Raw genomic sequence first — 21,460 nt, 5'->3', positions numbered from 1 at the left:
ATTTTGGGCATGCTTTGGTGCATGCCTTGGTGCATGCTTTGGTCCAGAAGTGCTGCCTATTCGCTGCCTATTCGGAGCCTATTTGGAACATACTTTGGAGCATGCTTTGATCTAGAATAGCTGCAGAATCTCTGCCGATTCACTGCCTATTCGGAGCCTATTTGCTACATGCCTTGGTGCATGCTTTGGTCCAGAATCGCTGCCAATTCGCTGCCTATTCGGAGCCTATTTCGAACATGCTTTGGAGCATGCTTTGATCTAGAATAGCTGCAGAATCGCTGCCGATTCACTGCCTATTCGGAGCCTATTTGCTACATGCCTTGGTGCATGCTTTGGTTCAGAATCGCTGCCTATTCAGAGCCTATTTGAACTATGATTTGGAGCAGTATGACTGGCAGGTCGAATAGCTGCCGTACGGTAGGTCTGCCAGGGTCGCTGGCATGTCAAATACCCGCCGTACGGCAGGTCTGTCAGCGTCACTGGCAGGTCAGTCAGCGTCACTGGCATGTCAAATACCGGCCGTACGGCAGGTCAGTCAGGGTCACTGGCATGTCAAATACCTGCTGTACGGCAGGTCAGTCAGCGTCAGTGGCATGTCAAATACCCGCCGTATGGCAGATCAGTCAGCGTCAGTGGCATGTCAAATACCCGCCGTATGGCAGGTCTGTCAGCGTCACTGGCATGTCACATACCTGCCGTACGGCAGGTCAGTCAGGGTCACTGGCATGTCAAATACCTGCCGTACGGCAGGTCTCTCAGCGTCACTGGCATGTCAAATACCCGCCGTACGGCAGGTCTGTCAGCGTCACTGGCATGTCAAATACCTGCCGTACGGCAGGTCTGTCAGCGTCACTGGCAGGTCAGTCAGCGTCACTGGCATGTCAAATACCGGCCGTACGGCAGGTCAGTCAGTGTCAGTGGCATGTCAAATACCCGCCGTACGGCAGGTCTATCAGCGTCACTGGCATGTCAAATACCTGCCGTACGGCAGATCAGTCAGCGTCAATAGCATGTCAAATACCTGCCGTACGGCTGGTCAGTAAGCGTCACTGGCAGGTCAGTCAGCGTCACTGGCATGTCAAATACCTGCCGTACGGCTTGTCAGTCAGCGTCACTGGCATGTCAAATACCTGCCGTACGGCAGGTCTGTCAGCGTCACTGGCAGGTCAGTCAGCGTCACTGGCATGTCAAATACCGGCCGTACGGCAGGTCAGTCAGTGTCAGTGGCATGTCAAATACCCGCCGTACGGCAGGTCTGTCAGCGTCACTGGCATGTCAAATACCTGCCGTACGGCAGATCAGTCAGCGTCAATAGCATGTCAAATACCTGCCGTACGGCTGGTCAGTAAGCGTCACTGGCAGGTCAGTCATCGTCACTGGCATGTCAAATACCTGCCGTACGGCCTGTCAGTCAGCGTCACTGGCATGTCAAATACCTGCTGTACGGCTTGTCAGTCAGCGTCACCGGCAGGTCAGTCAGCGTCACTGGCATGTCTCATACCTGCCGTACGGCAGGTCAGCCAGTGTCACTGGCATGTCACATACCTGCCGTACGGCAGGTCAGCCAGTGTCACTGGCATGTCACATACCTGCCGTACGGCAGGTCAGCCAGTGTCACTGGCATGTAACATACCTGCTGTACGGCAGGTCTATCAGCGTCAGTATCAATCCAATACCTGCTATACGGTAGCTGAGAGGTGTCAATAGCAAGTCAAATAGCTGCCATACGGCGCGACTGACAAGGTTTGCACATACAAAATTTGACCCCTAACCTGACCCTAACCCGAAGCTGACCCCACCAGAAAGAGGTATAATATGGTGCCTACTTGCTATCGATACTGGGTAATTTAGTACACAATCTGTCACCAAGTAGATTTCAATTAAATCTCCGTTGTACAGCTATTTGGGACTCGATCTAGCCATTGATTTGGTTCCTGCAACGGTATTCGAAAAGTTATCTAAATCCATTACCAGATACAAGCAGAAGGTGGTAATCAAAGTAGCAGGTAAGGTACCGACAGCTGAGGTATGAAGGGAGAATCCTCACAGTATATTCTGTCAAATTTGATATCATTCGCCATTGACCAAGGAATCAGAACTAGGTTACGGCATATATCGTATTTCAGATCACCCGAATTAGCAAAGGATGATTGGTCATCTCAGAGATTGGTTAACCATGGTAGGTGGAAACGACAGGGAGCACGGAGAGCCCAGATTAGTGGCATTAGTGCACCGTTGACAGCTAATTATATATGACTCCATTGTTTTTTACTGATCTGGATTTGTTGGCGGAGAGGTGGTGGTGCAAGCCCAGGCTATGAATGTGTAGGCTGTGGAGGTGAGAGTTATACCTGAGAAAGTAGTGAAACCTTGCAAATTTGTATGTATTGCAGGTGCAAACTTGCTTTCGGTCAGGACGCAATGCATCCATACAGGTAAAACAATCGCTTCACGACGCTTGTTCTAGGAGGCAAAAGCAAGTCAACCGTACGTCCCCTATATATCAAAGGAGAAGTGGGTGAAGGGGACTGTACAGCACGTAGAACTGCATACTATAGGGGTCTCCGTGTTTTTGGGGATGGGGGGGGCTTACCTTAACCCTAAGTTCACGCCATCAGAAATGAGTATAATATCTCACACTAATCAGTCTCTCCATCTTCTTCAAGTCGTGTTGGGAGTCATAGGCGCTTTGGTACAGAAAGTGCTGTACTGGAAGGGTGCTTAGAGAGAGCCATTTTGATGACTGGTAGGAATATCCGAAGTGCTCTAGAAGCACTCGCGATATCTTCAATTAGAAAACAATTCTTGCTGAGAAAATTTGCGCCACTGTATTCATATAATAGGGATCATCCGGTGTTACCATTATTTCCGCACTCAACCGAATCATTTATCATCACTCGTTTTACTGCACTTTCTGAGGAGGTACCGGGTGCTCTGAGAGCAATCTAAGAGTTTGATTCCACTTTGAAATAATAGTAATGCAATTACTACCTGGAGTAATCCAACCTAATCTAATCTAACCTAATCTAATCTTCTTCAATTTTATCTGATATGACATATCCATTGATATACAAAGTGAAATCCAAAACACCAACTTGTACCGCAGTTCCACAGCTATCGGGAGTGCTCACAGACTAATCCTAACAACTATTAAAAGGTTAGTGACAATTCCGCAGGAAGGAAAGTTAGAGATTATACCAAAGGGAACTAATAATGCTCGCTACCATCACCACCACCTCTACCACCACCATCACCACCTCCAGCACCAACAGGTGCGAGTGCTTCAACAGCTCTCTTGTCTGCTATCCCAGCAGGTATCCAGATCCTCCCCTTTAAAAAGTTTAGGTGAATAAACCAGACACCCAAATGATACTACCTAATGTATTTGGGGGCTAAATCATCGATATCATCCGACTGTCTCTCGTGATGGCTAAGAAGAGTCTGACTTAGCCTTTTATTACTGGCATCAGTTCTAGACGTATATACCCTCAGTCTTTTGACATTTTTCCGGCGCTTTCCCCCCCCGTAATCCGATTCATTTGCAGGAATATCGATTATGCTATAATCATCTTCCACAATGTGAGGGAAAGCCGGATTGAATGGAGGGGATTCCGCATCACCCAGGTTAGCATCCGCACCTGCTCTTTGGAGGACTGCCAATATCTTCAGAGGCCTGGTATTCCTGTTCTTCAACCAACCTTTGAGCTCCTCTGAATCCGTAATTTGTACCTCAACCAGCCAATTAAAAGGAACAGCTCCTGGGGAGATGTTCTCAATTACCACCCAAATAGTCCTGACTGCTCTGACAGGTACAGTGTGTTTCTGTATCGAGTTGCATAAGTGGGAAAGATTATCTTGTTCGAAATTCCGAAGAAAGAAGGTTCGTTTAGGGGATAATTCCAGGCATAAGCAAGTGGTGATACAAGGATAAAGACTGTCCTAGACCATTGGGGTCCACTACGGTTACCATTATGGAAGATCACACGAGTTCCGGGAGTGTGCAAGTTTCTTTCCTTTGCGATAGAGTCTTCCAGCTGCCTGACCACCGTCATTATCATCATCACTATAAGTGGCAGCCTCTTTCAAGTAATAGTCTTCCTGTCCCCTTGATAATTTATTCTTCATACCAACATCCAAGATGAGACACTTTAGAGTACCCGGCAGTGCTCTATGGGCATCGGCATCACCCACAATCCAAATTGTCAGAAAGCTATTGAGGGAGGGCGGATTCATTAAGTAAAGGCTTAGGGCATTAAACGTAGCCAATCAGGAGATGTTTATATTGACCCAACCTACATTTTGCATTTCCGTTTTTGGGCCGTTGCGGATGCTGGTGTATAGTCTAGGTAGCTTGAATATACCTAAAGTCATATTTGCCCTGGTTGCTTGAGTCATCTGAAATATCCTCGAGCTCGAGGATATCTGCTGAACACTCGGGGATATCTTTTGGACAATCGGGGATGTCTCTTGGACAATCGCGGATGTCTCTTGGACAATCGGCGATAACTAAAGTCTAATTCATCTCTTTCGTACTGGTGTGGGGTGGTCCATTAGTTTTGGATGGACTTTCACTAGAAAATAACTGAAAAGGGTGTTGGGTCTTGAATTTAGCAGTGGCTGGTGCAAGAGCCTTCAGTGGAGCAATGACGGGTGCTGGTGAGGAAGGAGTAGAGCCTCCTGAGCCTGTCTAATAATATAATGGTTCGTGTTTGTAAAAGATTTTTATCAGTTTTGTTCGGATTGTTGGTTGTTAATGTTATTTATTAGAATTTAGTTTATGAGTATATATGAAAATTTTCTTTAGGTTTCAGGGTTAGCGGCTCTCAGATAAAAGTGACACGCCCCAAAAGAATTCAGTTTGCGGGTCGGGAAAATATAATCCAGTAAGTTACCAGAAGTAATCCATTTGCTTAGTAATTTTGAGCAAATCTAACAAGGGGATATACAAAACCAGACTACAACAATACACAATATGGAATATCGCTCATGTATCGTCACTCATGTAGTGGGTTGCAAGTATTGCGAATATCATGGTCTGAGATTGAAATCCGAATTACTGTTAGAAAACACCCTCGGGCAGTAACCTGACGATCAGAATCCGAGTCGGTGTAAGAAAATACACTGAAGTCAAGGAGTGGGATTCGCCCGATTCGGTAAGCCAGAGGTCAGAATCTGAAATTCATTTATTCCATCGAGTCAAAGGGTGGAGAAATGCGACCTCATTAAATCTCGATGGTGGTCTTTGTCGTAGGCTCGAGACGGTGTACTCGGTACCATGCAGGCATCAATTTTGGTACCCGACTGGTGAGTAGTGGCGCCGGAGATGCAGCAGGACTGGTTGCCAAGACTCACAGGGAGTTACCCTACCCAACAGCCCCCAACACCACCTACACCCCTGCCATCACGATCACGACCCACTGTACCTATATATATGACAATGCCGATGGACTCGGGGTGTCCTATTTAACCCATAGTCACGCAATCGGGAACTGTGGGGCCACGGTTCCTGGGCAACCTCAAAATCCTGTCCACCATTGCACTACTAGATTTGGTAATTTTCTGTAGATTGAGAGATGATGGGGATGGCTTTAATGTGACGAAAGGCAGGCTGGTCCTCGCATACTGCTGGCTCCACCGGAGCTGGCATCTTAGCTGTCAGAAAGGTTCTTTTGCCCATGATCTGAGCGCTTGCACTAACTCGAGTTCAATTTACAATACGGAAAGCCGATGTCTGATAGATAGGCTTCTGGCGCCAGAGGAGGGGGAGAAGGGGGGACAGTATTCTTTCCTCAAGATTTTGGACCTAGGTCTTGGAAAGCAGCTAGGTCCTAGATCAGTTCCTTTTCTCGTCCAGCTGTTTCAAGTGGAGGGTGAGGTTGGGCGATCAAAAGGGAAGCTATGAGGAGTAAAAACGGGCTTTTGGGTGCCTGTAGGTGAAAACTGTGATGGCTAGGCTCACCAGACATCAAACAATCTTCCAGACCAAGTCTACTACCCTTCAAGGCGGACGAAGAGAAGAGTGGATGGTCGGTAGCTTTGTCTTGATCCTTTTCTCTATATCCCACCAGTCCTCCAGATTCCGGGACCGACACCGCTTCGAAAGCCATTGAACTTAAATGAAGTGGCTTTATTTATGTGGGTTAATTCTATATATATAACAACACAATCGAATCCTTCGGGGTCCGCTTACGGATTGGGGAAAAAATAAAGAATTGGGGAGATCTTCTCGCATTTTGGCGGGGTAAACGTTGGAACCCTTCAAAAGTCACAAGTTTCGAAATCTACTCCTCTTACTTTGATTAGCGATTGTGATCTTCGATTTCCCCTTGCCTATTTCCTCATCCGGTGTAATATAATGGCATACTAGGTTCATCTCAAAAACATGGAGAGAAGAAAGTCCTTTGATCGTGATGACATTTCCACTTATCTCTTAACCCATCGCCATGCCTCACCCCACTGAGCGGTCTCCCAGACCTATCAGTGGTGGAGGTACCCCGATGAAGCCCAAAGACTATGCGCACAAATACTGCACCAGCTTTCCCCAGCTACCAGCCACATAGGAGGCTGAAGCCTCCTTTCTAGCCGTTGACCAGCTTCGAGTGCCCACCATATCCGCTGTAAGAGGCAACTTCGACCTCTTGTATGACCACCTCTGTGGGCGAGTTTCTGTTCTCTCAGCATGACAAAAGCTTCACTGGGCGAATGCAAATAGACCACTAGGCACATGAGAGGAGGTCTCAGCCTTGATTCATCCATTCGAAAGCTAGCTAGCGGGAATACGCATAGCATGTACCTCAATGGGTTCATTTCGACGAGAGGATTAGTAAGTTAACTTTTGGGTTATCGTCGTGATGATGAGTGCATGGACCGCGAACAGCCTTAGGAGTAAAGCGCATAGTTGCTCAGTTGGCGAGCCGGGCTCAGATCTAGTTCTTTGTCCATCCGTTTGGGACTAGCTAGCAGGAATCAGATAGAGCAAGTACCTTCGTATCTATAGCTAAATGATTAAAGTAGTAGTGAAATTCTTTTGGATTGGTGATGTAATGCGTGGGGATCTGGAAGCCATAATCACCCAACACCACGCGTTAAAATTGCACCTTCGACAAATCTTCAGCGCTCTTACTAATGATTGTAAGTTGCTCTAATACTAATGGTTGATGTAGCTGAGAGCCTGAAGAATGTTATTCTGTAATCGTGTGCTGCTTTTAAGAGGGGCTGGTTATTGTAGTTTTGGTGGGGAACTCTGGGGAGGAAGAGGAAGGGGTACAGGAGAAGGAAAGTATAAGAGCGAACATAGAGACGAATACGAACACAGTGAACATATAGATGAAGAACATAAAGATATACCAGAAAGATGTATCAAAAAGAGAAAAAGCATCTGAAAACAAAAAGAAAAGCTTAAGAAAAGATAAAAACGAACATTAAGAGAAAAGACTGAAGACAGAATAGTAGCAGCTAACGGTAATGACTGGTTAAAGTTCGTAAAATTATAACTTCTCAGGTGTAGGGAAAGGTACAGAAAGATCGTGGGACATGAAATCAAATAAAACAATGGCAGCGAGGAAGTTGATATGATCTCAACTTCCTTGTTTTTTCCTCCCTTCCATAGTAACTATCTCTCAACGTTTCCACCATTTCTTCCTAGCCCCTCGTGAGGCGATGTTGTGCTTACCACTTGCCCCATTTCTTGGCCGCCGGCTTGGGTTTCTTTTCCTGTTCTGGTTCCTTGCCTTCGAGCTCGTCAAGCTTCTTTTCCTTCTCGAGACGCTCCGCCATGAGCCGGGCGGTTTTGCATCTGGGACACTCGTAGCCCGGCTTTTGGTAGCTGTCAGGGTGAATTGGGCACCTGTCCACGTGCCCTTTCCTCTCGCATCGGCTGAAATCCAGAGTCTTGTAGCATGTTGGGCTGAGAGGGGCCCGGGGGGGAGGGGGGAGATGTCAGCAATCTTGAGGAAAGACTTTACAATAATTGTATAACAGGATGGTTACCAGTGGTGGTGGCGTTTCGCCGTGCGTTCGGGATCAGCCGACTGCATTTCTATGTTCTCGGTGTTTACTTGTTTCGAGGTAAATTTTATGTGTTGTTGAGAACAATCAGGTTTGGATGTGCTTTTCTGAGGATGTATAATTGATGAGGTTGGGGGGAAGGTGGGTTTAAATAGTCCTACTCACTGATTGAAACCCGTCCCAAAAATTGAATGTAAAGGTACCCCAGGCAGGCGCTCGTAGGTTTTACTACTATGTATTTCATCAATTGTGCTCGATGCAGTAAGCATGTGTACCATTCGAACCCATTCAGTGCCCAGCTTTTCACTTGGGGTCTGTGGATTTTGATTTTGCATCCGCTGTTGGCGCTGGCAGCTTTTAATTTGAGGTCTGTAGCTTTTGATTTTACATCCACTGTTTGCGCTGGCAGCTTCTAATTTGAGGTCTGTAGCTTTTGATTTTACATCCACTGTTGGCACCAGCAGCCCTTAATCTGGAGTCTGTAGCTTTTAATTTTGCATCCAACCCGAACTCCTGGTTGTAGATCCTTATGTGTGCAAGTTCTCTGTTAAATAGATAGCAGAAGGAACCCGCTTCACAGTACGTCGCTTTCGACAAAGCCCACTCAATCGAACTGCAACCACATGTTAGATACATGTGTGTACATGACTTTAAGCTTTCGGTTACATGTACGTTCCCGTCTCTACGCATATATTTGTGATGCTTTTTCTGTATATAAGTCCACAATTTATCAAATAAAGAATAGATAAGCCCTATTATGGATTAGTGAGATATTGGACTTAGACTTTTTCTGATTTGGAGCTTTTTGATTGGGTAGAGTTCATATTTGGATCGGAATTACCGGAATTAGTTGGTCTTATTCATGGGTAAACTACATGTACTTTAACGTCACAACGGGTATTTCTATAAGCCTATAAACAGGCTAAGGTAAGCCTATAAAAAGCAGTATGTCTCAAATAAGAGTTAGTCGTCCGTTCAGGCTCTTACAAGCCTATCATTTTTTAAAACTTTATTAATACAAAGGCTTATGATACCTTATAAGGCTTAATTTGACATTATATACCTCGATGGCCGCGCGCCCTCCCCGCCCCCTCCGCCCCTACCTACCTACCTATCTGCCTGCCTGCCTGCCTCAGGCTATGCCTACCTACGCCTACCTACGGCTACCTGCTTATCTCCACGCCAACCCGCCTACCCGCTTACCCGCCTACCTTCCTGCCCATTAACTTCAATTGGTTGAATTTGATGCTCAATTTGGTGCTGTATTTAGTGCTGTATTTGATGCTGGATTCGCTGCTGCTGCTGGATTCGCTGGTGCTGGATTAATCGCTGTTCAATTCGTTGATTAGCGTCTTGATGATAACCGTGATAGTGATTGTGGGGGGAGGTTAGATCATGATGGTACGGAGGTGGTAGAGGTGATAGAGATGAACTGGCGCAGATGGCTTGATATTTACTAAGTACCTAATCCTAACCCACGGAACCTTAATTTTGCGCCCCCAAGGTCCCACTAGATCTTATTAATTTACATAATTCTTAGTGAATCGGTAATATCAATTCTACAAACGGTGTTAAATAAGACTTATTCGTAGCTAGTCCTGGCCGACGGTCACACTTATGCCCAAAACAGCCCAGATTTAGGCTTATTTGAGACATAAGGTCTAAATAAGATTTTCAGTCTGCCTCTTAGCCTTATAGAAATACCCGTTCTGACGTTAATGATGCTTTTTCCAAAATTATAGCGTTGTATTCACTTGATCCCAAGATATTACAAAATTCGGGGAAAAGGCATATATATTGGTTATATAAGCAAGAAAATACCCTGAAAATACACTTAAAAAAAGGTGTGTGTAAACAGCTAAGTATGTACAGTACGATGCCAGTCGTGAGGGTCAGGCGCGGCGTCGCAACGCCGCGCGCGCAACCAGATTTCCACAACCTTTCACGGCGGGTTGGTACACAAGATATTAAATGTCAAATTATTGTTATTTATCTACTATTCAACAACTATACAAAAATTCAGCTCTCCAAAGGATCAATTGTGGTTGCTGTGCTGGTGGTACCCATGATTGTTCGGGGGGCGTTGCGACGCCGCGCCTGGCCCTCACGACTGGCATCGTACTGTACATGTATCTACATGTATTCTTCCTCACCCAATTAACCCCCCGCTCAAACACAAAATAGAATTGATTAGCACTGTTCCCGTCCCGCCCTCTTGTTTTACCAGGACTACAAAGCTTGGCGATAAAGTATTTAAATACCACACCACATCCGCACCCCTCCTCCTCTTCCTCGAAAACCACAACCACCACAACGGTTTAGCAACAAGCTTCTTCACAACCTGCTCCACTGCTGCCCCTCATACAAAAATATAAATATAAATAAATACTTCATTTCTAAGGGCAGGACTGGATAAAACACATTTCTTCTCAATGTCTTCGTCGTGTACAGAGGAGCGTATACCCCTCGTGGGCTATGGAGAACCTGCCATGGCCATTTACACCCCGTCTCTCTTTTCTAGTGCTCAATCCCCGGTCTCTCTAGTTGGTGTGTTTTTTATCTTACTTCCCCTCCAATCCCCTTCTCCTTTCAACCAGCTAACGAAGTTACCACCACAGGTTCCGACCTTGCACTAAGTCCCGCCGCCCCGGCGTCCCCCCGTGCTTCATCCTGCGGATCCAACGCATCCGCTGGATCTGTTGATTATCTCGCCAAGTTTGCTTCGCTACTTGAAAGGATTCAGCCTGAATCCATAATTGCCATGGCTCTTCGCATTTACCAGGGATGGTCCGCATCACCTTCAGCTAACCAGGTCACCTGCACTCTGGTTTCTCCTCCCCTCTGTGGATCCTTCAATTTGATCCACGTCCTGAATTTCTCCGACGGTGTCAAGTGGATATTGCGACTTCCCCTAGAAACCCTGGAGGGATCCTCCACCACTGCGCGCCGTCTCGAGTCGGAAGTTATGACCATGGGGTTCATCCGCCAAAACACCACAATCCCGATCCCTGAGGTCATTAGCTTTGACCCCCACACCGAAAATGAAATCACGTCACCCTACATCATCATGCCTTTCGACGAAGGAACTCCCGTGTGTCAGATCTGGTGGGATGAGTGTGGCCCGACCCCGCTAGAAAAACGCAGGCACAAGATCCTGGACACCGTTGCCGACGCCATGTCGCAGCTCACGAAGTTTAGGTTCAACAAAATTGGAATGCTGGAATTTGAGGTGGGCTCTCTTTCGCCCAAAGTTGGCCCAATCAATGTCCTTGATCAAGGTGTGGAGATGGAGCAGTATGCGACACAAGAAGATACTGGTGCTGTTTTTAAGCACATTGGGCCTTTCGATAGCTCCCAGGAGTACATAACTTCTTTACATGATTCTCAGGAGGCTCCAGACGATTCGTATGGCGTTGGAATGCATAGGCTGCTTGCTATGATGATTGAAAACCTTCCCCTTTCCTCTCCGATTGAAGGAAAGGAATCATTCGGGCTCACCCACCCCGACTTTAGCGGTCAAAACTTCCTTGTATCCGAGGATGGGACTCTTACAGCAATCATCGACTGGGACAACGTTCAAACAGCCCCCGACTGCATCGGATGCTGCTCATACCCAGCATGGCTTACACGCGATTGGGACCCCCTCATGTACGGCTACGGCACTCCCGATACCAAGTGGGAAAACTCTCCAGAGGAACTCGAGGGTTACCGTAACTATTACGCTACGAAGATGACTTCCTTGGGCAGCGCTAAATTTACTACAAAGTCTCACATTCACGAGGCTGTCTGTATTGCCGCATCCAATCCCCTTTGTATGTACCACATTACCGACAAAATCTTTCATCACATGTTTCCGGAGGAGGGCATCGATGACGATTATAATCCGGATACACTTGATCTGGGGATGATTACTGAAGCGCTGGGTGGAGAGGGTCTGGAGGAAGAGGTGGAGCAAAGAATTTTAGGTAGCATCAAAGAGTTGCTATCACTTCCAGGTGATGCTCCAACCCACTCGGTGTCTTCTCAATGGTCCAAAGGTTCGAGGCTCTGGCATTTCATTGGAAAGTGGACTGGAGTCACTCTGATCTTTTCTTTGTGCGCTTCCCTTCATTCTCGCGGTGTGATCTCAGCACTTTTGAGATGGCCTGGTATCATCAATTTCTTCATGGGGCCTAGGGCCAGGAACGAGTCTATGGTTTGATGGAGGGTGCAAGTTTCTAAGGGTATCACTAATGATCTTTTGCGGAGGTCTTTCTTAGAATTGGGTGCGAATATGGGGTGTTTTGATGGGCTAGTTAGATCTGAGCTGTGACCTGCCACAGGGCCACACTTGACAATATCTTTCGGAGATCTTTCTTTTGTGTTCAATCTCTGGATTTAGAATGTGGTTCGAATATGAAGTGGTGCGATGAATTAGTTAGATTTAGGTTGTTTTCTGCCTGTACAGGGCCACACTTGCTGGAGGAACTTCATCCTGTAAATTTAAGGTGGTTTGCAATAAGAAATCTTGTCGTCTTCAAAGAAAGTTTAGTAAATAAGAATAGTCTTTTATAACCAAGCAATAGTAATAGGTTTGAGACTAGAGATTTTTTTTTTTAATTTTACTATAATAACAGGGATGAAATCTTAGGTTTGCAGTGTGAGATTGTGTCATTATTGATCATGAATTATCACTCGTCCAATCTTAGTCATCCTGTTTAGTGTTTCGCGTCAGAGCAGGGGAGAGTGAACTATAGTAAGACTCTCTATGGATAGTCCCATACATCCACCACCAACTTCATCCCGCCATGAATTGTACCCAAGTCGAATCTACTCATCGAACGGTTCACCCTGGCCCTATCTAACCCCAATTTCAGAGAGACTCAATCATAGTACTGACACTATCCTACCCGACCTGGAAGCCATACCTCAAAATCTCAGATCGAAGCTACACGCGATGGGCACTGGTCCTAACGCATCTTTACCCAGCGTAGAGATACACGGTTGACGACACTCTTTTGCAGATGTAAGGAGCCGGGTTGACCAACTAACTGAAGAGAAGAACTCCCACAGCTGGTCAAGCACAATCACAACACCAAGATGTGCTTGCATAATAATGAACACCGTACTTCTCGATAAAATACATAAAAAATATTGCCGCAAGCTCTGTTTCGGGTGATTAGTCTACCAGCTATACAAGTCTGTTGTGTCGCCAGTGGTGGGAGTTCGCGATTCGATTCCTCCCGCACCCCTGTCTCCTCTCCATTTTCTGCGTATCACCATGCACTCAATTTCATTACCCGACTCTCTCCACTCTCTGTTAACTCTGCTTCTGTTTCTGCTGCTACATACTAGGTTTTTCGCGCGAACTGCTCCAAAAGAGGCAGAAGTGTCTGTATGGGCTACCCCTCGTCTTTTCAGCAAGATACCGCATCCATACTTCCTTGTGGAAATTAGGGCTTTACGTGCAATTATGGATAGTGTATCTCAGCTATATACCAAGCTAAATCATTGCAGCAGATACTCTACGTCGCTGATATCTACTGAGTTTCTGACAACCTCGTACTTTGGGCAGTAACAGAAGCGAATCGACTCTTGGCCTAGCCGAAAGTTCTTACCCCCAAATCTTGTCCGACTTTGGTAGCTGGTATGTGTATACGTAGGGCAGTTGGCTGCGAGTGAAAAGATTTTGTCTCAACTTGGTACTCATAGAATGGTGCATATACCGGCCCAGTATGACTAAACCCTTGCAATGCACCAGCCAGGTTTCACATCTATCTCGAGAGAAATCGCCAAAAAAAAACCCTTCGGTAGTTTGCGCTCTCGAACTCTCTAACAGCAGATTTGCTACAAGCAGTCAAGAGGGGCGCAATTGTATATCCATTAATCAGAGATACTTGCCCATACTAGCCTACAAGAAAACTAGGAGAGAAAACATAGAAGTAGAAGCGCGCGCCGCTTGCTTTTCCCAATTCTCTCCAGTTTGGTTTCTTCCCCTCATGTTCCTGCCAGATAGGCTATACTTACATTGTAGCTCTGAGGGGGCGGCGGCCATGCAGGTCTCCGGAAACTCACCAATTCGCCCCCCCCCCCGCACGGATAAATCATATTTAAACCGACGATAATATGGCTGAGAGTTAGAGTTCAGTTGACGGCGGGGTTTGACAGAGGTGTCGCTCTACCGAGGTGAACTCCGTCCTTGTGAAGAGATTCTTTTCGCAAGCTCCAACATTTCCCCCGCCCTTTTGTCAAACCCGTGCACCGAGAATCCCCTCCTCCTCCTCTGCCTTTGACTGGCCTGTGGACTGGACTGTTCCGTCTTTTGTAGTGGCGATAGTCGTGCTGAAGGTTTTTCTTGAGGGCGTACGCAGGAACTGCTGGTATGGGGGGTGCAATAGTCTGGATAAAACATTTTGTTTGTTATAATTAGAACCACTCGGGTAGCGGCAATAACGCCTAGACTATAGCTACGGCCTCGAGCGGAGAAGGGTGGCGGTGGTGAACCGTGCTTGCATCTACAAACAATTCCATAGGACCAACGCTATTCCGCATAGACGCCATTCCCTGAACGAGGGAAAGGTAGCATTTCAAGTACTAAACAGAAACGTTTGTTCCGCGTAGACCCTTCAGCGCAGGGGGTCTATATCTTCGGGTACAAAATCTAGTATGGAGCGAGTGATATCCCATGATGCAGCTACAAAGAAATTTCAACTGTCGTATAGATAGTGGTACTCAGAGCCTGCGACCGATCAGGTTCGTGTACTTTATGAAGTTGTGGGTCTTGTAATCTTTGTGGTTTGAGGACCCTCGAACTTCAACAAAGTGGTGAGATGTAGGTACTGCGACCCGTTGCCATTCGAACCTGGAACCCCTACACTATTCCCTTCTAGTTAAGCCTAGCCTCACGATCGCCCTCAAACCAGATACCGCAGGATTTGGAGCGTTGCGCCCGGGTGTTAGGAAAGATCCTGGTATGTTGCGCGAGTGATCATTGCTTCATTGGTTGTGGGTTAGGGCTAACACACAAACCTCGAAGAATCACAAAAGCCCTTATATCTCCACAACGAATGCTCGCGGGTAATTTCTGATTGCAGATTCGGAATCTAGACAAAAATGCGGTCTTAACTCAAGTCCTTAAGTTCTTTAACGATGGGTTTCATTTTTGATTTTAACGGGTACGGACCCATCCATATTTCAGGATATCTCAACAACCAGGCCTCGCGGGTGATATCTGATTGAAGATTTAGATTCCCCGTATGAAGTTGGTCTAATAGCAAGTCTTCAAATTATATAGGTACAATTTCTATCTATAATATAACCAAAAGCGGGTCGTGAATAATTGTATCAATTACTACAAAGAAAATCCAATTGCATCGCTGCCCGTACTACCTGTTCCCTTTCGGACTGAGATTGACTATTTGCTAGATCTTTCTTCTCTCTCCCTGACACTCTGATTGCCCATTCTCTTGAGATTTCTTGAGTAGTGGGTCCTGTTTCAAGAATATACTCCTCGTCTTCAGGTGAATGTGCAAGATGTTCAAGCTCTCTAGTGATGTCTGGCATATAGATGTTGGCCTCATCTGCATCCAGATTTATATCACTTCCATCACTTGTCTTTCCCATCCGGTTCAAGTTGCAATCAATACCACCTTCGTGCCAGTTTCCAACCACAATATCTGGTAAATCTTTGATTTTGATTTCAGAGTCTTGCGAGCCGTCTATTGGTAAAGTAAGACCAACTTGACGAAAAGCCTTCACAATCATATCCTTCCGCTCCCGATGCAGCCACTCCCATGCTTCTCCTACACAATGGGTAATAAGGATTCGTCTATCACTAACATTGAATGCTTTATCATCCCATTTGTTAGGGTTCCGATCCATTTCCTCATCAATCAGTTGACTAATGCGATTTTTCAAAATTTTATTGATAGATGTATAGAGTGGCTGCACAAGAGAGGTGCAGCCTTCCGGAATGAAGGAGGTAGTCATGTTAAGACTTTTGAACGCCTTAAGTACTTTAGGTGTTTTTTGACCAGCGAATACATCCAAAGCAACAAGACGAGGTAGGTTGCCAGTGGGATCAAAGTCAGTCGCCCATTTCAAGTCATGGTGTATCCATTTTAAAGTGATATCCTCGTTGCTATAGGCTTTGGAATTGAACTCAACTCGTACTCGGGGATGGTAATGCAGCTGTTCAGCTATCACATTTGCACCAACACATTCACCACGGAATATTATCAATGAATAACATCGTGGTACACCATCTCCACAAACAGTAATCATTAATGTTGCTTGACGTTTTGACCAGCCAGGGCGTAGGGCTCGTACCCATATTGTTTTATTTCCTTTGAAGTCGTATGTCTTGCCATCTAGAAACTCAAAAGGTAGAGGTGTTTGGTCCATATTGTAAATGTTACAAAGATAGTAGCGTCCTATGTCTCTTTGCCTTTCCCCGAGCCGTAGTTGTGAACAGCGACGATTGAATTGCATCCACCGAATAATGCTTGGTTGTGCTTCTATCGGTGCCTTCTGAGCCTGTTTTGTCTTTGCTCGATATGCGATTCGCCAACGACATCGGAAACCAGAAAACCAACCATCCGAGAACTTACAACCATAGATTTTCTCACCATCTGAGGAAATCCGCACTTTATCCGGATATAATTCTGCAAATAAACGTCTTGCAGCTCTTATAAACCACAATTGGTTTATTGACTGTCCTTTTGCTCGAAAGTCACAAAAATCTCGAAACAACCGTGATTCTAACTCAGGCCATTGTGCTGATTTTCCCGGTCCCAAATCTCTTTTTCCTTTTTCCGCAACTTGTATTTCCGCCTCTTTCGCTAGCCAGTCTCTCAACATTGCCGGAGTAATACCCAGTTTTTTAGAGGCAAGCCGTTTAGAAATAGCCTGATAAATTTCTGGCTGTATTTCTACAACTGTACACTTATAGTACTGTATTGCCTTGAGCTTATACTCTCTCGGAAAAGACCTTCTTCTATTTTGTTTGTATGTAGGTTTTGAGGGGCAACTGATAACTCTCACAGATTGTAGTGCAAAAGAGTTCTCATTCTCGCTTGAGTCGGTTATTGTATCAAGCTCTTGTAGTAAGTGGTTCTGAGCCCGAGCAGTGGTGAAGTTCAAAAACTCTCGAAAAAGTCTCTCAATTTCTCGGGGAGTGTTAGCTGCATCAAGCGAGCTAGTAGAGGGCAAAGGTGGAGGATCATTGGAAATATCAGGCAATTCTACTCTTTGTAGAGTATTCAAAGAATTCAAACTTCGGGAGCTTAAAGCGGATCTGCCAGGCCGAATGGTTGAGGTACCGTTCACTGTCATTGTTGATTTACTCTATTCAAACTCTTCGCTTCACGAGCTCTTATTATAACTACTTTGCCACTTTGATTTGAAATACCGTCAGTGAGGTTAACGGCTTCTTAACTTTTTTCCCTGCCTCAAACCTTACGATCGCATCAATCATTTGATATTCGCCACATCTTAAAACTACACATTAAGACCACAACGGGCGAACCCACCATACCAGGATCTTTCCTAACACCCGGGCGCAACGCTCCAAATCCTGCGGTAAGCGACCGCCACCGCTCCATTTAAGCTTATTTCAACCACGAGCATCCGAGCCTCATATGTACCCCGCGCAGCCGGGACTCAAGCTCTTGGCGCACATATCCTAACCTCATGGATTGGGACGTACGTGTCTCACATGTTATTAGAACAAATAAAAATAAAGGAAGAAGTTAACGAAGTGGAGAGTCGATCATGGTGCGAATATGTTGAGCATCAGGTTGGATAATGAGCGGTCGTTGATAAGCATTTATGTAGTTCACACCAGTCATTTGGAGGCATTTTCAATTCACCGGATAGCTAATGAGCGAGGCGACAGGTCTCTTAAAACTAGTACACGATACATATCTGCCTATTCTTCCGCTGCCTCTCACCAACATACAGGCAAATGAGTAAAATGAGTAGACAAACAAGGAAATGATGGAGTGGGGGTATATATTCCAGGAGCCGACATGTCTCGCACTCGAATATTTGCACTACAATCGTGTTGGGAGATCAGACTTTGTTTTTGATATTTGTAGTAATATAGGCAGCCCCACAACTTAATTCTCGGAACCTTTCGAAAACATGGCCGACAGCTCCTTTGCAACTTGCTCTGCCTGAATTCTGTCCTTGGGCTCATACTTCAACATGCCCGCCAATAGTCCCTCCAACGCCAAACCTCCTGTTCCCCAAACTCTTCCTGCGTGGCTTCGTTTTCTCCTCTCAGTATTTCCCCCACTCGTTCCTTTCGGTCAACCGTTCTTGGTTCCCCGCTCGTGTCCCCCGAATCAGGCTTAAACGACCCATCCTCTTCAAAGTACCTTGTCCTCCCTTTCCAATCACGCCACCAACTATCGGGGGGCTTGCCTAAGGTCCGCACCATCTCAATCAAGACCTCGTCGCGGTCGGCCATGAGCGACTCCAAGAGCCTGTGGTCACCGAGAATCTCGAACAACGTACAAGCCAGCGCCCAGATCTCGACCGATGCCCCCATCTTTGCATTGTCTTTAAAGATAACCTCGGGCGCGGCCATGGGAACGGGTGTATTGAGGTCCTTGGGTATGCAACGGCTTGCTGGGAGGAATGCCTCGCCGAAATCTGCGATTCTGACCCTACACGCATCTGTCAAGCAATACTGGATCAATTTGATCGGGTTCGGCGGGCGCACAGCATCCTGTCGTGTAGCGGGAGTCGGTGACTGGCCGTAGATCCGGTTGATTTCGTACTTCCGGGGGTCTCCAAAGCACTCGCACACTTGCTTCACGGTCCAGGAGTCAAGGTCAGCTATTTTGAAGAGAATGTTGGCCTTGTGAAGATTTGGTCGAGGAGGTCAGCGTAGATCAGTCACAATGACACATACCCGTCCAAAAAGGAAGGATATATTTGATAGATGCAATACCGCACTTCTTGAAATCAGTTGTAGGACCAAGAACAAGATTTACTGTACTGAGTTTGGCGAGATAACCCCCCCCCCCCCCCTTCTTTGAGATACGGCGGGTGATATACGCACCTCCGTGAACGATGCCGCAAGAATGGAGATATGCCAACCCTTTGGCACACTGCGTAGCCACTATGTGCGAGATATGTCTCGGCAGTCGGTTCCCCTCCGATTCGTACTTCACTGCAGCAACACTCGGACCAAGAGCTTCTGTGACTATACAGCGATGACAGCCATTCACTCCCTGGACCTCAAACTCGTCGAGTAGTGCCAAGACGAACGGATGTCCTGGATGATTTTTGACCTGGGCGGCGGCACCCAGCTGTCGCAGGATTAGGATCTCCGAGCTATCTCGAGCTGTATCTGCTAGGAGGAGCTTGAGTGAAACCAGGCGTCCTCCTGCTGGTCCCGGGCAAGCCAGACGGTGGAGTAGCATCCGAAACCGAATTTGTGAATGATGCGACATCGCCTGTTGTGGATCTCGTCGTCGATGTCGACGGGGTAATACCCGCCCTCGCCATACTGCTCTACGTCCTCGACATCCTCGCCCAATGGTATGTATGTATCCCTTGGTACCTGCTGTTCATCTATGGTGGTGATGGTTGTCGTTGGAGAGGGAGTCATGGGGGCGGGATGATGAAAGGAGCTGAGATTGAGCAGCGGCTTAACAGTTCGAATTCTGAGTCTAGCAGAAGATAGCACCCGACTGCTGCTGCTGCACAGAGAGTGAAAGAACTGTTTGGGGAGAGCTGAGAGAGATACTAGACGTGTAGAACGGTCCAGTGGACGGAAACGAAATACCATTCATACGCTTTGATTCAGCGTGATGAGATGATCCTGAGTGGGTATGTACAGTAGACAAGAGATGCAGCGGGGTCGTCTTGGGGAGTGGATGGCACATAGTAGGATCGGTTCGTTAGATAGGGACGGGAACGATGGGGACTACATGTATTGTACATTACTCTAAGTACATGTATATAGGTACTTCTGAGTCTCCCCCCAATTACAACGGGAAGGTTGCATGGTAGGGTTAGGGTTTATACAGATTCAAGATCCTTGTATGAAAGAACACTTGATTACCCACTGAGCACGTACTGTTGAATTGATTGTGTCCGAGCCTGGGGATAATTCTTTGGGAAACTTTCATCTGTGGAACACAGTATAGTACCTAAGTCATATCTATGTTATTATGTGGTCATACTCTGTCTCTTTAGTAGTATAAAAGGGCCATCATATAGCCCTCTATAATTGAAAGTCAAGAAAGTGAAAAAAACGCTCGCCCTTTTTCTTGATTTTTGTTTATTCCCTTAAACGCATGCAACCCTGAGGTTATGGCGTGATAAAATTTTATTATTACTCCCAGTTCCGCGAGAAACATGCCCCCTTCACGCAATCTGATCAAAATGCATGCATACACAGCAACGTAGCCATTTATCCCAAACACCTTCAGATGTGTGTGCTTTCTTTCATTGGGTGGCTGCTATTTCAGCTGCAAGCTTTTCGAGTTCATACAGCGAGAGACAAACATATTGTAGAAACAGGGGTCTGAAAACAGGGTTTCTATGACTGGGCAAGCCAATAGGATTCCTCCCATATTTCTACAATAATGTTCCCTCTCGAGATCTCGCTGTACATGAGGCGACCGAGGAACCCTCGAGACCGCATTTCCTGATTTTTCTCGAGCAAGCCGCGTCAGCTAACCTCCCATCATGTGTCCGGCGCTGGTCACGTTCTTCCAACTCTCCCATCTTAGATCCTTATGTTGGGGAATGAAAAATATTCAATAGCTAAGCTTCGATGTCTAACTTTGTTTTCCTTCTTTCGTTCGGACACGGACTCAACTAATCGTTTCTACAACTATCCTAAGCCGATTCTTAGCTTAGCCATTTGACAAAGCTTAAACCTAGTTATTTTGGCAACAGAAACCTAGTCCTCATGTTGAGACGTCGTCCTTGCCCACGTCCCCTGTCCTCTGTCCCCATTCCCTCCTGCAGACCCAGGTTTAAGACTTCGGGCGCCATCCAAACACGAAGCCCAGAAAATCAACCGTACTCAAGTTAAGGGATCTATCATTATTAATCCTGACTTTTCCTCATCTCTATCAAACATATCTCTTGTCATTAAATGGAAAGGCGATGGTATTCGTGATTCGGCAAAACCAAGTGCCGAGGGAGCTTCCCGCGATGTATTGAGACACCAGAATGGCACCGCTACTTGCTTGGTCTTTGTTAAAGTCCTGATGATGTACATCGGTGCTGCCCTCTCCTCAGTCTTTTATGATAATTAACAATATCATATATATAAATGCAGGGGTTCACCTGGTACGTTACACGACGCGAGTGGGCGGTGTAAGGGTCTCCGACGACCGCCACCTCACCATGAACTTCAGTACGGCGGCGCAGCAGGCTGGCGGAAAGCACTTTCCTTGCCATGTGTACCTGCAGGAAGCGCCATCATATCAAGTTAAGCGTGTTAAGT

General features: G+C 46.4%; 3 protein-coding genes across 3 annotated transcripts; 1 reads left to right on the top strand and 2 right to left on the bottom strand.

The window, feature by feature from the left end:
- Positions 1-10,439: 10,439 nt before the first annotated feature.
- Positions 10,440-12,208, top strand: LAJ45_11473 (uncharacterized protein; the record flags this gene model as incomplete). Its single annotated transcript, XM_046120980.1, has 2 exons — positions 10,440-10,554; positions 10,626-12,208. The coding sequence occupies 2 exons, from the start codon at positions 10,440-10,442 to the stop codon at positions 12,206-12,208; spliced, it is 1,698 nt and encodes a 565-aa protein (XP_045965837.1).
- Positions 12,209-15,330: 3,122 nt separating this feature from the next.
- LAJ45_11472 (uncharacterized protein) lies at positions 15,331-16,389 on the bottom strand (the record flags this gene model as incomplete). Its single annotated transcript, XM_046120979.1, has 1 exon — positions 15,331-16,389. One exon carries the CDS (start codon positions 16,387-16,389, stop codon positions 15,331-15,333), a length of 1,059 nt encoding a protein of 352 aa, XP_045965836.1.
- A 1,798-nt stretch (positions 16,390-18,187) lies between these two features.
- LAJ45_11471 (uncharacterized protein) lies at positions 18,188-19,606 on the bottom strand (the record flags this gene model as incomplete). Its single annotated transcript, XM_046120978.1, has 3 exons — positions 18,188-18,828; positions 18,905-19,384; positions 19,447-19,606. The coding sequence occupies 3 exons, from the start codon at positions 19,604-19,606 to the stop codon at positions 18,188-18,190; spliced, it is 1,281 nt and encodes a 426-aa protein (XP_045965835.1).
- Between the last annotated feature and the right edge of the window lie 1,854 nt (positions 19,607-21,460).

This window comes from Morchella importuna (genome assembly GCF_003444635.1).
Source record: "Morchella importuna strain M04M26 chromosome Unknown Morimp01GS069, whole genome shotgun sequence".
NCBI lineage: Eukaryota > Fungi > Ascomycota > Pezizomycetes > Pezizales > Morchellaceae > Morchella > Morchella importuna.
This window is presented reverse-complemented; position numbering and strand designations above follow the sequence as displayed.